This window comes from Lethenteron reissneri, chromosome 52 (assembly GCF_015708825.2).
Source record: "Lethenteron reissneri isolate LAM-NWPU_2019-01 chromosome 52, ASM1570882v1, whole genome shotgun sequence".
Lineage (NCBI taxonomy): Eukaryota > Metazoa > Chordata > Hyperoartia > Petromyzontiformes > Petromyzontidae > Lethenteron > Lethenteron reissneri.
Genome location: NC_083830.1, coordinates 9,095,195 through 9,117,866, shown reverse-complemented (window position 1 = coordinate 9,117,866; position 22,672 = coordinate 9,095,195). Strand labels below are relative to the sequence as shown.

At 43.1% G+C, this 22,672-nt stretch overlaps 1 protein-coding gene across 1 annotated transcript; it reads right to left on the bottom strand.

Annotated features, from left to right (window-relative positions):
• Nucleotides 1-1,676: 1,676 nt before the first annotated feature.
• On the bottom strand, nucleotides 1,677-22,271 carry LOC133355820 (RING finger protein 212B-like). The gene is made up of 17 exons (XM_061573217.1): nucleotides 22,030-22,271; nucleotides 15,429-15,572; nucleotides 14,231-14,292; nucleotides 13,638-13,712; nucleotides 13,145-13,201; nucleotides 12,791-12,849; nucleotides 10,567-10,627; nucleotides 10,427-10,452; nucleotides 8,987-9,045; nucleotides 7,825-7,891; nucleotides 6,791-6,845; nucleotides 6,531-6,612; nucleotides 5,934-5,970; nucleotides 4,029-4,216; nucleotides 2,127-2,167; nucleotides 1,955-1,997; nucleotides 1,677-1,840 (listed from the first exon to the last, which is right to left on the bottom strand). Exons 2-16 carry the CDS (start codon nucleotides 15,538-15,540, stop codon nucleotides 1,977-1,979), a joined length of 1,002 nt encoding a protein of 333 aa, XP_061429201.1. The 5' UTR covers nucleotides 15,541-15,572; nucleotides 22,030-22,271; the 3' UTR covers nucleotides 1,677-1,840; nucleotides 1,955-1,976.
• Between the last annotated feature and the right edge of the window lie 401 nt (nucleotides 22,272-22,672).

The window sequence follows — 22,672 nt, the reverse complement described above, 5'->3', positions numbered from 1 at the left end:
AAGATTGCTTCTCTTGTGCCTAGTCCTTTACAGAAGCCAAACTGTGTGTTCTTCAATGCATTTTCGCATGTGGAGCGTATGCGCTGTTGGATCACCTTCAGGAAGACTTTCAGCACGTGGCTCATCAAGCTTATCAAGCTTACCCCCCCCCCCCTTAGTCACAAAATCGCATGACGTCATTTATGGACGGCCCCTTATCCAAATGCCCACTCACTCTGGCGGACTCACTTTAGCCCCGGCGTGCTCTCGCAGCGGTTTCAACAATTTAACCGACTGTCATGGATCCAGGGTTTTCTTTTATCATTCACTGGTTCTCGTTAATGTCCCTCTGCCCCTCCTGCTCTGTCCACTAAGCACAGCATTTCATTCTGCAAAATTACTTCCCATTCCCCTGACGTCTATCAGAGAAGTCCCGTCCCATTCTCCCCTTGCTCACGAGTGCCACTTCCCTGCTGACTCGGCTCCTCTGTTCTCTCAAACATCTTTGTTCATCCGGCTCCCCTCCGAACTCGTTGGATCTCCTCCAGGGCCGGATTAAGGTTCTTGTAGGCCCTATGCACTTCCGTTTCGTAGGCCTTGTTGAGTGATAACTTTACACAGTCGGTGCTGCTGCTGCCCCATGGTTACTTCCACCGCAGTCACTCGCTTGCTTCACGCGAACTTCAAATTGTGAATGGAAGCGTTCCTTTTCGAGGCTAAAATTGATTTAAAAAAAACTGTCTCCGATCAATCATAGGACAACAACAATGCCGCTTTGTTTTCCCTTCCACTACTGTCTATTGAGAATGAGATTGTGTGATAAACACCATTTAAAGATGTAATTGATCATTTTAGAATTTTAAAAAAATGTCAAAAGGTTCAACTGCAGTGTTCATTTCTCTCACCTTATGAAGGGGACTAGAGGTCACAAGGGGTAATGACAGGTTAAGGGACAGACAGGGGAATGATCTAGCGTCTTCGGGGTCGTCGCTGTCAAGTGGACGTATCTTCAATAAAAGAACCCTCACAAGACCGCGTCTCTGGAGTCGTTACACAAATGTAAATATTATTATTGATAAAAAAGATAAGAATAGGTTTAACCTTTTTTGGCAATAAAGCAGGTTTAACATGTTCAAACACCAAATAGATACCTTTTTCAAGGTATCAAATCGGCATTAACCTACTTGTCTTTGAAACCGATTGGCCTGATACAGGCGAAAAAGATCCCATAGATATTATTTTAATCATTATAAGAGTGTGCAGGTGGTGGAACTAAACAAGGGGGCACCAGGTGGCGGAGGGACCCAGGCACAGGAGATGCTCCATTTCAATCGTTGCACCTGGGCCAAATGCAATCCACATTGCCACTGGAGATGAGGCTTTTCATTGTCTACGTCGTGCACACTTAAGCGGTGTGCTTTCGCTAAGTTTTCCCCACCCCAAGAAGGACGTTTGTGTTGCGCCCGAAACGTCGTGATTAAATTCATTTAAATTTTTTACCTACGTGACTTTACCGAAAAAACCAAAGAGTATGAATCCTTGCAGTCACGAAAACTTCAAATCTAGAAATCGTGCACCCAATTCTGACGGAAAGGACAGTCATTGCGTACAAGAGTTACCGGTCCTATATATGATATAGACGCCCACAATTGGAAGAATTAAGTGCGACCCTTGAGAACATGTTAACTGACAACTTTATTGTAATTCAAACGAGAACAACAACAAAAAACAAAGCCACACTCCTGTAGCAATGAAGCCTTTAAACTGCAAGAGGCCATTTCATGTAAGAAGTTAATCTGTTCAATGCGCTGTAACGTTATATGGTCCCAACAGGTTTCTCTCTCAATGCTGCATCTTGGAGCTGCAGCGGGGAATAAAAAAGTGTCAATGTTGTAACAAAGCATACTGGACAATACAATTAAGTACTTTAATGTAGATGTATAACACGACTTAAAGAGATAAGGCAAGGGCTCACCTGATAATAGAGCATCGGGAAATCAAATCTTTGGATGTGTAAACTGAGGAAAGAATGGAATCCCTTCTCCATCAGTCATGCTAGCCAATGAGTATACCCAACTATAATGTTCGTGATCGCATATAATTATTTATAGATGAGTAAAAATGTAACATTGTATGAAACAACAAACCTGAATATGTGTCTTGGCCTGGCTGGATGATACGTTTGTACCTGTTGAAACGTAATATCTGAGTAAGATTTATAGTAAAAACTTCAATGTCTCGATACATTTTCACATGGTAAAAAATTAACCCGTAAAAACAAAGTTTTTCACTATAAATCCTTTATATACGTGGCGGCTAGAGTCCTCTCGTCCTCTGGCTTGAGATGGCTGCCACCTATGGGTCATATGATTGCCTGCCACCATTAAGCAATTGGTAATTAAATATAATTTCTTTTTTCCTAAAAAGTGTAAAATTTTGGAAAAAAAATTCACGAAAATAAATTGTCACACACAACGAGTCTGTGTGCAAAATGTCAGCTCGATTGGATCACGGGAAGTGGGTTAAAAAACGACCGAAAGATTTGCACGTTCGTAAGCACGCAAGCAAGCAAGCAAGTGAACTTAATATAAAGGATTTAAAAAAAGAATGAGATCCAACAGTGTTTGGAGGGTTAGTACGTAATTTCATTGCCATAATGTGGCTTTGCTTTGAACCACATCTGAACGTGGCACGGCAGGTGCAACCACCCATTAAATCGCTGGAAGATTAAAACCAGCTGACATTGAATCAACTGAACTGAACAATTTTTTTATTTTACCTGGTAAGGCCCACTAAGCTATATTGCTCTTTTTCAGAAGCAACTTGGTAACAAATGGTAGCTTAACAAAGTGGCTTATCACATGAAACATTTATTTAGCTAAATACTCTGAACGGATCTTTTTAAATGTGGAGGGGAAAACCGGAGGACAAGGAGAAACATCCACGGGTCCCCGGGGAGAACATGCAAACTCCAAATATACAAGCGTCAGTGTCGGAATAGAACCCGCGACCTCCTGCATACCAGACGAGGTACTGAACATCTCGCCCCCGTGGCTATCAAGCCTAAACGTGGAACACCCTCGTCCAAAAATGCCAGAATTGCTCATTCCCTGGCAGCATGATCAAGACAAATGGCAACATCACTTGCGTAGCCCCCAACTGGCCCACCAACCCCAACATAGGCGTAAAATGTTTGCTCTGTACTTGGCCATACGAAAGATGAATGTCAATCCCCTTCAGAGATCATCACATTCTCAAACCTCAAAGGCTAATCAATAACATCGATAGGTATGTATTACACTACTTATCCTATATGATTCACCAAAACAAAAATCGATTATGTTCAATTTAAGAATCAATATTTTTGAAAAAATAGTCACATGGTCTGCTGCCTTATGTATTATTTTAACATCCTAAAAGTAAATGAGCCTATAATTAGCATTTAATTGACACTTGCCTACTAAATTGTAAACATTCTGTTTCAATCCACTACTGGATGAAATCCTCACCACATGCTGGTCAATGTGGGTTGAGCGGCGGTGCTCAGGACCAGTTCAGACGTCGCTCGCGAACGACTTTAGCCACGGGCAGAAATTCAAATCTAGTAGCCAGCATCATGCTGTGGTTCGCAAAACCACTGCACGCTGCTCCGCCACTGCCTACTAGATTGAGACATTCAGACTTCAGTGTTACCCCTGGGGAGCCATAATGCGGCAGATCTCTGAAAGCTACGGAGAGCTGAGCCTTGACAGTGCATGAAATGCATGACTACCATGCGCGACAGGTGTTATAGGCATATATCGCTGCGGGGCAGTGTAGCAAAATCCATGCCGTACATCTATACGCATCTACGTCTGTGCTCCTCTGCTTCACGAACCCACCGCTGAAATGCGAAATGACCCTGGCAACCAGCACGGCGTTGGGGGGAGGCGCCAGTCCAAACGGTGGCTTCACAAGAATGGGCCGCACGCGCACGTCACGTCGCCTCTTGGATCACGATGGCACCCACCGTGTAACATCGTAAGAGCGCACGGCAACAGCGCACACACCTGTGAAGCGAGACGAGGACACGCCGTGCATCTGCCGAGTGCTGGGCGATGCCAACGGCGTCTGGAAGGTCGGGGGATAGTTGCTCTTTGCAATCCTCCTGAACTGCGAGCCCTCAGGCCTGCCCTGGCTGCTCGACCAGTCGGAAGAACACACTGGACCTGAACACATTCCTGGGTGTCTTCCGAGCCTGCAATGTTAACCACATGTGAAAGTAAAATGTTAAAAACTACAAAGTGTTTTTTTTTTATTTCACCAGGTAAGGCCCACAGAGCTACGTATCTCTTTTGTCAGAAGCGATCTGGCCACAAATGATAAGCTCAACGAAGTGGCATATCTCGTGGAAATGTATATCTGCCAAATACTGTAAATGCGTGATGTTGATTCTAAATGTGGAGGGAAAAACCAGAGGACCTGGAGTAAAATCCACGCGACCACGAGAAGAGAGAGACATGCAAACTCTAAATATACAGCAGGCATCAGGGTCGGGATCGAACCCACGACCTCCTGCATACCAAGCGAGGTAGTTAACATCTCCTAGCGACCATGGCGCTTCACAGACGGATCTTGCACGCACACTCGGATTGTTTCTCGCGATTTCCAACGTGTGTTTTCAAGAGTGTTCCAATGGTAATGTTAGCTTCATCGAGCCGCAATAATTAGACGACGTTCATCGTCTTGGCCGGCAAGCCGAATCCTTTTAACGCTGGTTTGGGTCTCGGCAAGTTTTGTGCAACCCCTTTAATCAATGTGGCTCGGTTTTAACTCGGGTAATTCCCTCATAGCAAGACAATGTTACATTGACATTTAATTCACGTTGGATAATTTCTGAGAGTTGTGACAGAGGCAACGCACTCACCGTCTCAACCTGAGTTGGAAAGTGTTTAAAAAGCCTGTGAAGCCTATCAAGCTTAGTCCCAAGCGTCTTCTTAAAGCAGGGGCTCAGGAACCTTTTCCCTACTGAGGGCTGAATCAGACTTTCAAAAAACCTTTGGCAGGTGACACGTTAACACAAATTCACTTCCGTCACTGCAAGGGCCTTTCGCAGTAACAGAAGTCGCTTGAGATTGCCCAATGTCATAACTTCCCGATTTACTTGGGAGTGCGACGAGTCGCATCTTTGACCGAGCTTACGCCATTCCTATGGTACCGAAAGTAATTCTCGTCTCTGGATCCTGTTTTAGATCGTTGTGGGCACTGTGCCCTGTTTATTTCTTGAAGGAAGTAGTGGTGTATATATATTTTTTATAAATAAACTTGCATGATGTGGTCTTGAGTGGTGGAGTCAAAACAAAGGAATATTTCAATCGTGTTATGTTTCGATTCGTTTCGACTTGAATACATGTGGTGACACAGCGCCGACTGCTGTACAGCAGCAGCAACTGCAGGTGGACACAGCGCACACGCCGTTGAGCATATACACGGGTGTACCGGCACGGCGGAGGAACTGGGACAAGGGTCACTGTAGACCTTATACGGAGGCCCCTGGAACCCTCTGGTGGGGCGCGGCGAGGGCGGAGCCAAGCCACGCCGAGGGGAATAAAAGCAGCGGAGAGCGAGAGCTTCGGGCTGTCGGTTCTGGGAGTGGACTCGTCTCGTCGTCACTGTCGCCGTCGCCGCCTTCGTCGCTGCCGCCTTCGCCCGATCATTACGCGGCCGGACAGTAGTTGGCTGTCTCGGTCGTTGCCGTCGGTGCAACGCGGATAGGGTCGTGTCTGGGCCGGGCAGTAGGGCAGCATGGTCGCGAGAGAGGGGGCCGGAGTTGGTAGAGTTGAACGAGATAATAAAGAGAGACGGTGCCTCCAGCAACCATCACGTCTCCGACGGAGTGTGTGCGCCGCACGCCATACGCGTGCCTCGGGAAAGGAGGACACTGCATATGTATGAGACAAAGAATAATATATTACCTCATCGTGCTTTGACTTTGCATTTGAGATGGTGTTCCTGTCAAATAGATAAAATAATTACAGTTAACAAAACTTAAATATTTCGGTGTTGAAAGTGAATCATTTTACAGCCATTTTTAAATCCACTGCTGGATGAAGGGCTGGTCAATGCGGGTTTAAGGCAGGGAGTATAATCATGGAAGTATAGAAGTATATAACAGTAGATTTTGCTACATGGTCCTTTTCAAATCATGACAAAGCACAGGCCCTTAGCCGCCTATGACAACCAGGAATGCATGGTGGTCACCTAACCAAGCACATTCCAGGATTAAGTCTGCCTTAGCTTCTGGGATGTGACGATATCTGGATAATACCAGGGTACTTTAGTCAGAGGCCTCAAGAGGCAGCATTGACATTTTAATGTACCAATCTAGTCGGCGAGCAGTGGAGCGGTGGTACTGGTGCAGTGGATATTGAACTGCTTCATGAAGTCAGTGACCTGCGTTCAGCTGTTCTTAATTCGTTTGGCTTATGTCGTGCAAATATTATGACAGTTTAAAGTGATTTAGCCATTGAGGTATTTTGAGTTATTTCATGTTTAAGTGTGCTAAGCCTCACCCATCTTGCCCTGTGCTGGAGGGTTCCTCATCGATACTCGGCAAGACCCTGAAGGTGTCTGTGGCGTGGATAGCATGGCATTCTGCCAAACAATGTCGGGCTGACCATCAACACAGCACTATTCACTCGGATATGAATGGACCAAAAAAAGTGGTCAACGAAATATACATTCCATTGAATCAGCACATTTATAATCAAACTTTGATGTATTTATATGGGAAAAAATTAAAGAAAAGTGTTGAGTTTCTTGAGAGGCGTACCGGTGAAGGCCTAGCCCGTGTTCCCTTGACACTACCACAGTTTCCTCCTTCAGGACTGGGAGAGTGCAAACGGAGTTTAGTTATTTAACACCATAGTCTTTGAAAGACTGAACATTCTTTTGATAATTCTTTAATCAGGAGTGGCCAAAACGGTTTAGCTGATATCACAAAATTTTCTTGACCTGCTTAAGTGTCAGACTTCTAATGATAATAATTAACATTTATTTGGAAGGCACCTTCCACTAATGTCTCAAGGCACCCTAATACATTGAGAGCAGTGTCTTTCAATGATGCATGTGCATACAAAAGTGGAAGAAACTAACACAATTAAAATGTTTACTTTTCTCCGGTGGTAAATCCATGCTGGCCTCTTGGTAATGCTTATTTATCGAACAGCAGTCCAAAGTCAAGTACACGAATAACATGTTGTACCAAAAGGATACTTTAAATATATAGTTTTTCCCAATATTTATTGTGCAACTGGTGTCATGTCATGAGATGAATGTGGATCTTTTGGAGAGTACAACCCTTTATGTTGGAGAACAGCCCACATAAGTGGATAACAGAGCACCTTCTGAATTCTCTGCCAGTAACCTCTGGTCCGCAGAGTAAGGGGGCAGCACTTTCCCATCCGGCCTCCCACCGAGAACAATGTTCATCAGATGACAGTAAAACCGATATTGTTAATCCTCAGCGCTGGAATTTAGTCCAATTAAGTGCAGGACCAAGTTGGAATGCGATGATCTTTGTGCGCGGTCATTTGTAATCGGGCTTAGACCATCAACTCATTACACTTGTGAACCTAGTTTAATCACACCTGGCGTGCCTGGATTTAAACTAATTTTTTCAGTGGCGCCAGCTCATCGCACTAACCTCAGTCATCCGGTCATCTCAGAGGTCATTGACTATTATTATTAGTGTCAACATATTATCTTTCGTGGCTCAGGGGGAAATGAACACAGATATGAACTGCAGTGACCGTAGCTGACGAGAAATCAAGTACTTAAAAGCAAAGCCATGTGTGAACAACTCACGTGTTTGAGAAGGATCTTTTATTCCGACAAAATGGAGACACAGCACCGTGACTGTGTTGAGGTGTCGCTGAAAATGAAGACATTTTCACCATTTTGGTTAAGGCTGAAGCCAAATTATCTCTCTTTCAAACTAATGTTCACAACAAGGTATCTTCACTAATTATATTGATTTGAAGCTTTCGTGACTGCAGGAATCCATACTCTTTGGTTCTTTCGGTAAAGTCACGTAGGTATAAAATAAAATAAATCACGACGTTTCGGGCGAAACACATCAGGTGGGAACGCTCACCTGATGACGGACGCTTGTGTTGCGCCCGAAACGTCGTGATTTATTTTATATCTACGTGACTTTACCGAAAGAACCAAAGAGTACTAATTATATTGTTCATGATGGTGATTTAATACGTGGGCTGCTTTCACGACTAATATTTTGTTTCATAATTGATTTTGGGTCAAAGTGCATGAGTGAAACACCAATTGTGTGGTACACCCTCCACCCAACACAGCCAAATAGATTTTTTTTTACCCTCCCTTTTGGAGGCATGCTGATACATCACATCAGTCCCAAGGCGAAAGGGGATGATAATGCTGTTTGGCATTTGAATAATGCTGGTTTCAACTGTCAGCGAGACATCGTAGCTAATTGTTAAAAGTTTGTAGACTGCTCATCAACATATCAACATGCTAAAGCAATAATACATTGGTGCGTTTGTTCACGTTACAACTTTGTTCGGTTGTGATCTGACCCAAAACTCAATTGTGAATGAATAAAAAAACTACACCACTGAGAGAAACTGATCGGTGAAGGTGGAGAGTAAAAATACAAGGGCACAGAAGTACTGTAGAGTACAACAATGGACTATGCTGGTCTGCCCTCTGCTGCCAACCAGTTCATTCAAGCGTGTCATGGGATGCCGACTACAGTATTTTAGATTCTTGGTTCTTTCGGTAAAGTAACGTAGAAGGGAAATAATAAAATAATAAAAGTATAAAACAATAAAATTCTCACGACGTTTCGACTGCAACACAATTTTATTGTTTTATAATTTTATTATTTCCCTTCTACGTGACTTTACCGAAAGAACCAAGAATATGAATCCCTGCAGTCACGAAAGCTTTAAATCTAAATACAGTATTTCACTTGACTAATCATGCTACTTACCAAGCCCTGGCATAGCAGATGGTGTAAAACTGCGTGGTCTGTTTCCTGTTGTATTCAAGCTGAAACACAAATATATAAAGTTAAAGGAGAATACGGTATATCTTCTTTCATATGGTGGGGAGCTCAAGTTGATTTTTGTTTAACCAGGTGAGAACTCAAGAGAACAGGGAAGTTGTAATTCGCAAGAATGACCTGGATCACAAATAAAAATGAAAAGCAAAAACAACTATAACACAAGGAATCGCAAGTTTGCTTGGGCATTCATTTTATACCAGTCACTAACTAGCAGTGACTCTAGGGGGCCCTCTGCTGGCCACGGGGCCCTTTGCAATTGCAAGGGTCGCTTAGTGGCTTCGCCGGCTCTGCTTAAACTTTACGGATGGGAAAACGGAATAGCCTATTCCCACCGCGGCGCTTAGGGCGTGCCGCCCGGCAAATTTTTTTCTACGTTAAGGCCACCGTCCGAGAGCCAAATCCCCCGCAAGCGCGAGTGCGCGGAGACTTTTATATATAAGAAAAGATAGTACAATTACCAAAGCTACAGAAACATTAAACAGACATAAAGGGACCATTGTACCTACATGTGAACAGACAAGGATATGTGTCAACTGGAGAGTTGATCTGCAATGTTTATTTGTTAATATTGAGGTTGGTGATTGAGCCATTAGGATTGCTCCAGAAGTAGCGCGGTAATTATCCGAAATTCTGCCATTTGCTGGTATAAGCGGGCGGTAGAATTACGATGCAGTCTATAGTTTTAGATTGGTGACCACCATCACACTTTGGGCTACTCTTTATTGTCCACTGCTGTAGGAAATAGCTCCGTCTGCCGTGTAATGTATATTTAAAAATAAAACGAACATTCACAAGGGTGTTTCAATTAGAGACAAGTTATATTTCAGGGAGTATACGTTGGCATCCACGTGACGGAGTATTTCCCCACATCATCATCAGCCAATATCAATTCACTGTCGAATTAAAACCTTTCCACGCCATGCCCCATGGGCCTGCACTACCACAATGCATCCTACTGATATACGCGTGATATCTTAACTGGTCTTAAAACACCACAATTCTCCCACACTGATCATTTTGAAGTATGGTAAAAAAAACCTCCATGGCCAGTACAAGGTGAGGAGGCCTTCATCTAGCAGTGTTAAGAAAGGACAACATTTATTAATTATATTGGTGCCTATAATAAATTGTATTTAACATAGGGCAATATGTATCAAGATACCATTGTACAATTACATATTAATAAATAATCACAATTTGGATATAAAAACCAACAAGGTATTTTGCATAATGATTATTGAGAAATTACATTTGCAAGTGCAAAAAGTTATTAGAAACCAGTTTGAACATTATAAATAATGTTATTTGGGAAATTGCAGCTTGCACGGTCATTCCAAAGGTGTGACTTGTAAAATTCATACCAACCTTAAACCATACATTGCAGGGGAACCCTAAAAAAATCAGAAGATTCAGAATTAGAATGTGTCACTTTACACTTTACCAAATGAATGCATGTAAACCTATTAATACATTGCAATAAATGTTGCGATTGTAATGGTGCTTACTCTTGCCATTTGTGCGGCATTTCTCAGCTCTGCATTCTCTCTCCTAAGCATGGCACATTCCCTAACACACAAAGTTTAAGGCATATGGTGGTGTTTGTTAATTTGGCACCAGTCATTAATACATGTGTTTAATGTGCGCTATGCATGAAATGATGCATCAATTCACCAATTAAAACGACTTATTGCATCCCCAAATACATGCATACAATTTCGGATTTATTTATATTTTATGCAAACGTTATAGATGTATGTTCAACTTCTTTCACAACGTACGTAGCCAACCGTGCTAATTAGAGGTATGAGGAAGGATAACAAACTAAATACAAAAGTGTTATGACAATTATCTAACATTACACTTAGCCTAATGGAAAAAACAAACAAACTAAACATATAAGACACAAAAAAATACAAATTCAGGTAAAAAGAGACCGCATCATAATTTAATTCAAACAGGGGTGGGCCACCGATAGTGCATTGGCCATATCTGGCCCATGATTTAATGTTGTATGGCCTACGGCTACGAGGCCTATCACTTTGAAAAGGCCCACAAAACATTATTTGTTCATCGCTGCATCTTGCGGACACTAATGTGATACTAGAGGGGAATATTTTAACCTGTTCACAGCGGTTGTGATTATAATTTCATTGAGCTCAGCCTCTTTTGTTACTGTGGCATAGGTGATCCCGAATTATTTATGTTGTATCATTGGATAACGTTAACACGTGTATCACTGTGTAATCCACCAAAGGTATTTAAGTCCTATTCGACCCTCGGTAAGGAAAATGTTCCTCGCCCGTTTTAGTATAGTAGAACCTCGGAGATCGAACGCACCAGAACTCGAACAAATCTGTGTTCGAACGATATTTCCGAACATTTTTTGCCCCGGAAACCGAACGAAATTCGGAGGTCGAACGGGCAATCGCGACTTGAAAGAACCTGTACACAGCTGAGATGCGTATGGCCAGCGTCATGATGCTTGCCCAGACAAAGTTTTTACCGTGTGAGAGGCTCAGTTAACACGTAACTCTCACCCGGGTGCAGACTCGCAAAACATCGTTCCTTAACTTTTTCGTAAATTTCCTTTATTTTAGTGTTTTTTGGTGTTCATCCATACACAATGTCTCCTAAGAAGGTTAGTGGTAGTGATAGGCCAATGATAATGCAATGTGTCATTTTCGAAACATCCTAAAACGGAGGCAGAAACAAACCTCTTTAGATAAGTTTTTAGTCAGAAAGAGCTCAAGTGACTCACAGTTAGCGGCAGAAAAGAGGCACAAAAGAGAAAAAACCCCAGAAGGGCAGTTACCCGACGTTATTATGGAAGGGGACTCCCCTTCCAAACAATAACACCACCACCTCCTCACCACCTTTCACTCAAGCCATCAACTCTCCTTACTATAGGTAAAGTGAAGTTCAATGTTCATTTATTACATATGTTTATTGCTTTTTAATGATTTCATGCATTTAATTACTGTAAACGTCGTGTAAAAATGCTTTATAGAGATATTTCTTGTGTCTGGAACCAATTAATGTCATTTACATTAATTCTCATGGGGAAAATTAATTCGGTGTTCAAAGAAATCGGTGTTCGAATGGCCTTCTGGAACGTATTAAGTTCGATCTCCGGGGTACCACTGTACTTTTACGACCACTCGTCAGTACAGGTCTATGCAAAGACGCCGCCTTCGTTAGTCGTAATACGCATCTCATGATGCTATGGCTGCAAAGTGTGGTCGTACAGGTTATGTATATCGTTTATTGTTAAATGGCAATCACAGTTCCTATGATCCCTGTTACATTGTTTTTATAGCTTTATTTTGGTGATTTCGAAAATGTTCTGGTTTAGCAAAATGTGTTTGTTGTAGTACAGAATTAGACTGATAACTTTAATCTAAATTGTCTTATGGTGGTTATTGTTTGACTTGCATCCAACTGGGATTTTTGCACACATCGTTGATATACGGTGCTTTTTCTGGAAGACTTTGCCGTTTTTTTCCTGGATTTTTCTGTTGCGCGTAGTCACTTTAAGATGTTTCTTGTTCATGTTTTTGTTTGTTGCGGTTGCACCCGATTCAAGAGCCGAATGGCTCACAGGGCTATACCTAATAAGTGAACTGAACTGCTAATGTAATGTTCATTGTAGTGTGTGCTTAAAGGATGCAGTTACTTCACAAGTAAGTTGGCAACTCTGTTTCACTGACACGAAGGTGATGTACTGCTTACCTTCCCATTTCCTGTATTTTATTGGTCATTTGCGTTTGTGCCAATTCCAGTCTTGACATCTGAAGAAACACCCACTGTCCTGGTTACGCATTTTGCTTTACATCAGAGATGTAAAGTAGTGTTACACCCGTGTCGGATTATGCGGTTATGCTGTATAGCTCACTAGTGTGTTTTCAGGTTGTATTGCGTTTGTTCAACCATGGCATCCGACATTTCAGTTCCTGAAGAAGTTTCCGGCATGTGGAGCGAAACGTCGAACACCATGCTGAACAACGCGCGGCACAACACAAAAGCACGTCGGAGAGCTGTATGTAACAATAGGGTATTTTTTTATTTAAACAAAGTCAATGTTACCTTCTGTTTTTGGTGAATGAAAAGTTTACACCTTTGAGTTTTCTGAAATGCCATTATCTACATGTAAAAAACAAGAACATGTTCAAGGTGGTTTAATATTTACGAGCTTGTGGAGAATCAAGCATGCTTCACGCACAAAAGTGCACGCAGTGACACGTCACACACCGCCTGCCATTACTCGCGTGCGGCAACAAGTATCAACTCAACAGTCGTTTTTTGTTGTTGTTGTTGTCAGACCTCTTGAAAAGATGACATTCATCCAAGGTTGGTTGCCGGCTCTTAAAAGTCAAACAAAGTGGGTGGGGTAGAACAGCTGGCTACCCAACTTTTATACAATGGGATGGAAGCCAATCGCTTATGTCCCCTCAACCAGTTTAGTTCGCCCCACAAGCTTACTCAACATGGGGCCCCCATGGATATCGCCGTCCACCGCAATCTCACAATCATTCCCCACCCCTCCCCTACATGGTATTTTTAAAATGTATATTCATACTTGCGTAACTTGTATCAGACATGTTTTGACTGTGTCTGCTGGGTCCATAAAAAACAATCTTTCTTTTTCTGCCATCTGTTTAGAGAAAAAAAATACGATGATTAACAGACGCATTTATAAGTAAAATCTATACAGTTTAATAGAGCTTTATAAAGTATGTAAACGCATCATGTAATGTATTATCATCCATTTAACTTATATATTAACTGTTAACTACTTCGTGCAATGCATTAACATGTTTTAAGTACATATTTACTCATTAGCAGTTACACTTACAAAAAAATGTATACCATACAGTATGGATTTATAAAGCGTTGAAATATATAAATCAGTGTATTATAATTTTTTAAAAAATAAAATATATATCATACTCCGTATTTTCACCAAGTTGTCTTTGTCATCACTACCTCTTTTTCTTAAACATGAGCACCAGGGATACAAAGGCGGCTGGGTAAGGTGTTAGCCAGACTACCCCTTCGTGTGCTGTATCAACCTTTATTTGGGTACTTGCTAACAGGACCTGCCCCAACCAGAGATTAAACAAGCGATCTTTGTTGTGTTTGTATGGCTGTGCATTTATTTTCATCAATTACCTTGTTAGAGACAAGAATTTTTTTGCAAGCTGCGTCACAGATGCCGCATTTGTCCACTGTAACTGCAAAATTGAAAATAAATGCGAGCTTAATGCATGTACACATTTTATAACACTTAATCTGTCACCCTTGCAAAACGGGCAATGTTGCTTCATGTACCTGAATGGGTTTACTTACTCTCTTGGCTAAAGGAGAATCTTTCTTAAAATTAATATAAGCAGCAAAAACAATGATTATTAGTTATGCGCTGTGGCAAATAGGGGTTTAACAATTAACCCTCACAGCAATTCAATAAGTGTTTGAGATTCAAATAAATCCTCTTATAGATTTGTATTTATTGGTAAACGTGATTCATTGGATCTATGCATTGAAAATAAATATTTTGTCACACATGAAATGTGATGCATGGATGAAGAACCTAAGTTCAACTTAAATAAGAACATGTTTTTCTTAACTCTATTTTCCCTCCACATTATCTTGATTGTGCTATCGGTGTAGTAACGAGAATAAAAATTCGTCTAATCTCTCGTAGGGCAGTGCAACCCTGCGTGTTAAGAGAACGGTCCACAGAAGTGGACATCACAGAATTACTTCTGACATCCAATCAGAGGATGTCGTCTTCTTTGTTGCTCTGCCTTAATGGCAGGTCCTGGGCTCCCATGGTCTCCAACCCTTCTCTGTTTTCTGCTTGTCATTTCCACGTATCGTCATTATTTTAGCTCCTCCAACAAACAAACAAACGCTTGGCCGTCCTCTTAAGTTACCCTGCCCTTCTTGTGTTATATCATTCATTAAACTATTCCCTTGTAGAATGTGTCCAATACAGTTTCTTATTTCTCCTTTCTGATGACCTCCATTATCATTCTCTCTTTGATATTCAAGATTCATTAATTGGTCTTTATAGAGGATTTTATAAAAAAAAATATCGAAGTTAACACATTGTCATATAAATTATGATTTAAATTTGTATTACATGTTTAATATTGATAAAAAAATGTGCTGTATTACAGGTGGCTTAGTGGTAATAAGCGGCTCGCAATAGAAAGGAGTTCCAATCCGGGGTTGGCGGTTGACTACCATTCCTCCAGCAATGATAAAAAGAGTACCACTTTGTGGAGTAATACAAATGTATACACTGTCATACATTTTGACAACCCTTAGTACGTTTCTATGAATAAACACATGTCATGAGCAAAACCTTTGCTGTTGCAGTTATGACAGATGATGTGCCCACAGTTGGCGAGAATAAAACTGCAGCCATTGGGCTCTGGTTGCAGGAAGCAGACGTTGCAGTGGACCCAGTCTGCCATGATTGGACCCAATAACTCCAAGCACACAGGGGCTGTGAAGGAGCAACAACAGCATTACGCACACAGCAGCAGAAACAAATTTATATTGATGACAAGTTGGAGTACGCCGCCCCCTACCGTTGTTGCAGGCGTAAGTAGGCATTGAGGGAAGGGAACAGCTTGACAGTTAAATTTCGATTTAAAGCTTTCGTGACTGCAGGGATTCATCTTCTTGGTTCTTTCGGTAAAGTCACGTAGAAGGGAAGTAATAAAATAATAAAAATAACGTCGTGAGAATTGTTTTATTATGTTTTATTTTTATTATTTTATTACTTCCCTTCTACGTGACTTTACCGAAAGAACCAAGAAGCTTGACAGTTGTTTCCAGTTCAATTAATTATATTAATCTGACCTAAGGACCGAGTCATTTCCCACATCATTTGTTCTGTTCCGATACTTGGATTGAAAATCGAGCCGTAAACATAACATTTATGTGCTATGAAGGAGCATTGCCTGACATGCCGCATATATATTTAACTTTTAAGGCCACAGTGTTATTGACAAATGTTGGTGAGTTATTGTTATCTGTGCTTGTACAACATTTTCAACAAACTAACGTAAAATAATATCATAATTGGACCTTCTTTGCCAGTACCAAAATTTAATAATAGGGGTTTCCCCCTTTTTTCTGGCAACAAAACTGAAACCTTTTTTACAAGGATTCATGTCTACATTAACCACAATACTTGCAGTCAAGATGCAAAAAAAACACACTGATATTATATGCATTGTCCTTGAAACTGATTAGTCCACACCAGAGACAGCTTTCTTTAGAGCCTCGTCTCAATTGGTGCTAGACCAGATGACGCCAAAAGGCGTACAGCTCAAAGACAATGCACTATCAAAGTAATGAGGGCTCGGGGTAAGCATCTACATCATTATTATCTTAAAATAACTTTTAAACTTGCTCTTTAATCCCTCCCCTGGATGGGTTTTGTATCTATTTAAACCTATTAATATGATAAACAACGCTAATTCCCATGTCTCTCTACAAAAAAACAAGTATTTTTTACACAACCCATGGCCTTCCAGGAGGTATCTCATCAGCAGCATCGTTTGTATACAAGCAAACTCTGGACCGATTTCAACATTCAGAGTTTCGTCAGCAGTCAGACCTGCTTGAGATAACACTAAACCTATTAAGACTTGTCGCAACAATGTTGCTCATTGTGTGGGAAGTCAAAGTGGCCGTTCTATGACGAGACCAGGCTATTTTAGGAACGTGGAATTTCCACCAGTGGCTTAGCACCAGCAAAAAAGTATGAACACCATCCAATCATAATTAAGCTTTCAGTAGTCAATTATTAAGCTAAAATAATATTCAGTATAACCAGAACTTAGTTATGTATCTCCACAAGTAAATCAAACAAATCAGCCAATCAGCTAACTTTTAGATAAATTGTACAGATAATTCTCCACAATAAGGTGTTTAGTAACTGTAATATATTTTAAAACCCTTATATACAATATTGGGCGCACCATCGTTCGTTTGCATGGGAGTAATCTTTCCAAACATCTGGTAAACAGCAGCAGTGTTCGTGTAATAAGCCTGGCTTTGCTGATGAGACCCAAAATAGTCGAAACATACCATTGGTACCTCATTTGCCAGTAAAAAATATGATAATTATTGTTTTTTTACCCTTTTATCTGGCAACAAAACTGACACCTTTTTTACGAGGAGTCATGTTTGCATAGACCACAATACCTGCAGTCATAATGCAAACAAAAAACATAACTCTGATAATGTATGCACTGTCCTTGAAGTTGATTGGTCCACACCCGAGACAGCTTTCCTTAGAGCCTAGTCTCACATGGGTTGGACCAGATGACGCCAAAAGATGGACCAATCAACTTCAAGGACAGTGCATACATTATCAGAGTTATGTTTTTTGTTTGCATTATGACTGCAGGTATTGTGGTCTATGCAAGCATGACTCCTCGTAAAAAAGGTGTCAGTTTTGTTGCCAGATAAAAGGGTAAAAAAATTAACCCGTAAAAATAAAGTTTTTCATTATAAATCCTTTATATGTAAGATCACCTCTTGACATGCCCCATATATTCCCGATGGCACTAGCGTTGACCCGTTTTACCACTTTCATGAACCTGGCGGCTTCAATTTAACTGCTCTATAAATAGTCTCCATTGTACAGCGTGGGGGCAAGGATTTCACGCCATGTGGTTAGTCAACATTTGCGTCATCATGAAACGGGCGGCTTGAGTCCTCTCGTCCTCTGTCTTGAGATGGCTGCCACCTATGGGTCAGATGATTGCCTGGCACCATTAAGCAATTGTTAATTCAATATTTTTTTTTCCCTAAACAGTGTAAAATTTTAGAAATTTTTTTTAACGAAAATTAATTGTCACGCACAACGAGTCTGTGTGGAAAATGTCAGCTCGATTGGATCACGGGAAGTGGGTTAAAAAACGACCGAAAGATTTGCACGGTCGTAAGCAAGCAAGCAAGTGAACTTAATATAAAGGATTTAATAAGTATAACCCGTAAAAACAAAGTTTTTCACTCTAAATCCTTTATATGCGGGGCGGCTAGAGTCCTCTCGTCCTCTGGCTTGAGATGGCTGCCACCTATGGGTCAGATGATTGTCTGCAGTATTAAACAATTGGTAATTAAATAATTACAATTTTTTCCCTAAACAGTGTAAAATTTTGGAAAAACATTTTCACGAACATTAATTGTCTCGCACAACGAGTCTGTGTGCAAAATGTCAGCTTGATTGGATCACGGGAAGTGGGTTAAAAAACGACCGAAAGGTTTGCACGGTCGTAAGCAAGCAAGCAAGCACGTAAGCGAACTTAATATAAAGGATTTAAAAACCAATTATCTTAGTCGAAACATGATCTATATGTTTAACACGTAGGTTTTCACGACTAATATTATCCATAATGGGGGTTTGGGTTAGATAACGTAAATATAAGTGTATCGTTAAACCCGTCACCAAACAATTATTAAGGTTTGTCATGTAAACAGAACATTAAAATTCGTTACTATGTCATCAAACCGGGTGTTACTCCCCAAAACACCGGTGTTGCTGTACTAGTAACGAATTGGCATGTTTACCAGGCGAGGGAGTTAACATCTCACCACCGTGACGCCCAATGTGTTCAGGAGCTAAATTCCTAAGTCGATGTCCGTGTATTTTTGTTCTTGAAGGAGCACAGACGACAAGAGGTTTAACGATGAGGTCCACAGTTTTGGGATGCATGGCCACGTCGCACTGTGACCTGTTTTCAATGTATCTCTGTCTCTATGAGTATGCATCTCTCTTAATGTCTACGAGTCTCTGTATCTCACTATCTATGTGTTTCTATGTAAACCCAAAACATATATTCATAATCAACGTTTTTGGGTTTAGATCGCGTTTATTTATAAATGTGTCGTAACCCTCCACCACCCGACACGGCCAATCAGTAAAAAAGTGTCACGTTGACAAAGACAAATAGTTCACTGCTTTAGCCCACCGGTGTGTTGAAGCCACAACATTTACAATTTGAGTACGACGTTTCGCTGGTAATTGCAACCAGCATCATCGGGCAATTCGCGATCTAAACCCAAAAACGTTGATTATGAATAACATTGGTCGCGAAAGCCTACGTGTTAAATTAACCAAAACATATAGTAAACCCACGGAGATACTAAGAGATGTAGAAATACAAAGAGATGCATTAAAGACCACAGTGCAACTGTGGTCCCGCAACTCAAACTATGGACAATGTAATTCTAAATTTGAAGCTTTCGTGACTGCAAGGATTCATACTCTTAGGTTTTTTTTCGGTAAAGTCACGTAGGTAAAAATAAATAATAAAATTCAATATTTTTTCTATTATTTTTATTTTTTACCTACGTGACTTTACCGAAAAAACCTAAGAGTATGGATAATGTAATGAACCACTCCCTCCTGAAGCCCTCTCGCGGCGGCAGACATCGACATTAGTATTTAATTTATTGCTGCAATGTGCAATTGAATGAAAACATTTACAAGCTAAGGCCCACTCAAGAACCAGGCTACAGTCTATATTATAGACTGCCAGTACGCTTACCGAGGTTAAGAACCAGGCTGCAGTCTACATTATAGACGGCCAGTACACTCACCAAACTTAATAACCAGGCTACACTATAGACTGCCAGTTCACTCAATCCGATTAAGAACCAGGCTACATTCTAGATTTGAAGTTTTCGTGACTGAAATAATCCATACTCTTTGGTTCTTTCGGTAAAGTCACGTAGGTAAAAAATAAATAAAAGTAAATTAAATTAAATCACGACGTTTCGATTGCAACACAATAAATCATTATCATCATCAGGTGTGAAAATCACAGCTAGAAATGTTTTACTAAAGTGGGAAAAATACCGAGGTTAAGGAGTTTCTATAAGTGTGGACGTCAGGGACTGGGACGTGAGACTGTGCGGTGGGGGGGAAGTGGGGGGTGGGGGGAAGTGCGGGGTGGGGGGAAGTGCGGGGTGGGGGGAAGTGCGGGGTGGGGGGAAGTGCGGGGTGGGGGGAAGTGCGGGGGGGGGGAGTGGGCGGGGCTAGAAGCGAGAGGTTGAGGGGGCTGGAGATGCGCGGGGGGGGGGGGGAAGTGGGCGGGGCTAGAAGCGAGAGGTTGAGGGGGCTGGAGATGCGCGGGGGGGGGGGGGAAGTGGGGGCGGGGCTAGAAGCGAGAGGTTGAGGGGGATGGAGATGCGCGGGGGGGGGGGAGTGGGCGGGGCTAGAAGCGAGAGGTTGAGGGAGCTGGAGATGCGCGGGGGGGGGAAGTGGGCGGGGCTAGAAGCGAGCGGTTGAGGGAGCTGGAGATGCGCAGGGGGGGGGAAGTGGGCGGGGCTAGAAGCGAGAGGTTGAGGGAGCTGGAGATGCGCGGGGGGGGGGGAAGTGGGCGGGGCTAGAAGCGAGAGGTTGAGGGGGCTGGAGATGCGCGGGGGGGGGGGAAGTGGGCGGGGCTAGAAGCGAGCGGTTGAGGGAGCTGGAGATGCGCGGGGGGGGGGGAAGTGGGCGGGGCTAGAAGCGAGAGGTTGAGGGGGCTGGAGATGCGCGGGGGGGGAAGTGGGCGGGGCTAGAAGCGAGAGGTTGAGGGGGCTGGAGATGCGCGGGGGGGGGGGGGTGCTAGAAGCGAGAGGTTGAGGGGGCTGGAGATGCGCGGGGGGGGGGGGAGTGGGCGGGGCTAGAAGCGAGAGGTTGAGGGGGCTGGAGATGCGCGGGGGGGGAAGTGGGCGGGGCTAGAAGCGAGAGGTTGAGGGGGCTGGAGATGCGCGGGGGGGGGGGGTGCTAGAAGCGAGAGGTTGAGGGAGCTGGAGATGCGCGGGGGGGGGGGAGTGGGCGGGGCTAGAAGCTGGAGATGCGCGGGGGGGGGAAGTGGGCGGGGCTAGAAGCTGGAGATGCGGGGGGGGAAGTGGGCGGGGCTAGAAGCGAGAGGTTGAGGGGGCTGGAGATGCGGGGGGGGGGAGTGGGCGGGGCTAGAAGCGAGAGGTTGAGGGGGCTGGAGATGCGCGGGGGGGGGGAAGTGGGCGGGGCTAGAAGCGAGAGATTGAGGGGGCTGGAGATGCGCGGGGGGGGGAGTGGGCGGGGCTAGAAGCGAGAGGTTGAGGGGGCTGGAGATGCGGGGGGGGGGAGTGGGCGGGGCTAGAAGCGAGAGATTGAGGGGGCTGGAGATGCGCGGGGGGGGGGAGTGGGCGGGGCTGGAGATGCGCGGGGGGGGGAGTGGGCGGGGCTAGAAGCGAGAGGTTGAGGGGGCTGGAGATGCGCGGGGGGGGGGGAAGAGAGAGAGAATCAGCGACGACTTTAGTTACCGCAGTTTATTTTTTATTTTTTTTACCTACATGACTTTACCGAAAGAACCAAAGAGTATGGAATTAGGCTACAGTCTACATTAGTGGGTTTTTTTGTTTATTATTATTTCATTTTTTAAAATCATTTTTATTCACTTTCTTTTCATTATTAATTTTCTATCTCCGTGAATTTACCGAAACAACCAAAGAATAAGGGCCCACTGACCTATGATGGAGCTCTCTTTCAGAAGCGACCTGGCCACAAATGATAGCTCAACGAAAGTGGCTTATCGCGTGGGAATTTATAGCAGTCAAATATTCTAAACGCATGTAAATTCTCAATGCGGAGGAGAAACACGGACGACCTGGAGAAAAATACACGCGACCACGGGGAGAGAGAGAGACACGCAAACTCCAAATATACAGCAGCAGGCGTCAGGGTCGGGATCGAACCCACGACCTCCTGTAGACCAGGCGAGGTAGTCAACATCTCATAGCCACCGTGGCGATTTGGAAAGCCAATAGGCCGAGACACACTTGATTTGTGCAGATATAAAACTGTTACGTGTTATATATTTGATGTAAATCAGGTACTTAAGAAACGTAAATGTCAAAAAATTATAATATCACAAGGCATCGAAGCCACATTCAATCCGAGTAAAACAATTTACCTCACGATCTCCCTCAGCGTCCTTAAATAAATTTACATAACTTGCAGCATACTGTCCTAAACTTGTCTTCTGGAGTATTCGCTTTACTTTACCTCACCAATTCTGAAAAATCCCGCCTCAGTTGGAGAGTGGCCACGGCGTGATGACGTCACCAGTACGGTGACGTCACCGCGAAAGTCGGCTTACAACAGCATTTACGTGCAGGTGCGTCATCACGTAATCGTGCGTGATGACGACAACAAGTAGCAACGACATCCGACAATTATCGATCGACCGCTGAGTTGTGCTAGTTATGACGTCATTATGTCGCAGGCCTCGTGATACGTCACATCACTAATTTAGTGATGACGTCATCGCATTGCCCGAACTTCGTTACGTCGCAGTGCTCGTGTCACGTCACATCACTAATTTATCAATGACGTCATCGCATTACCCGACGTGTTGACGTTGACCTCAAGCTATGAGGTCATCACGTCGCGTTGCGTCATCGCGCTGGCATGCGTGATGACGCAAAGCGCGCGATTGAAGCTTCTTTTCCGAATCGCGTACCGCGGCGTAATGATGTCAACACGCGTTGACGTTTTTCTAACAGACAACGTACGTCACCACATACTGCGGCGTAATGACGTCTCCGGGCGTGAAA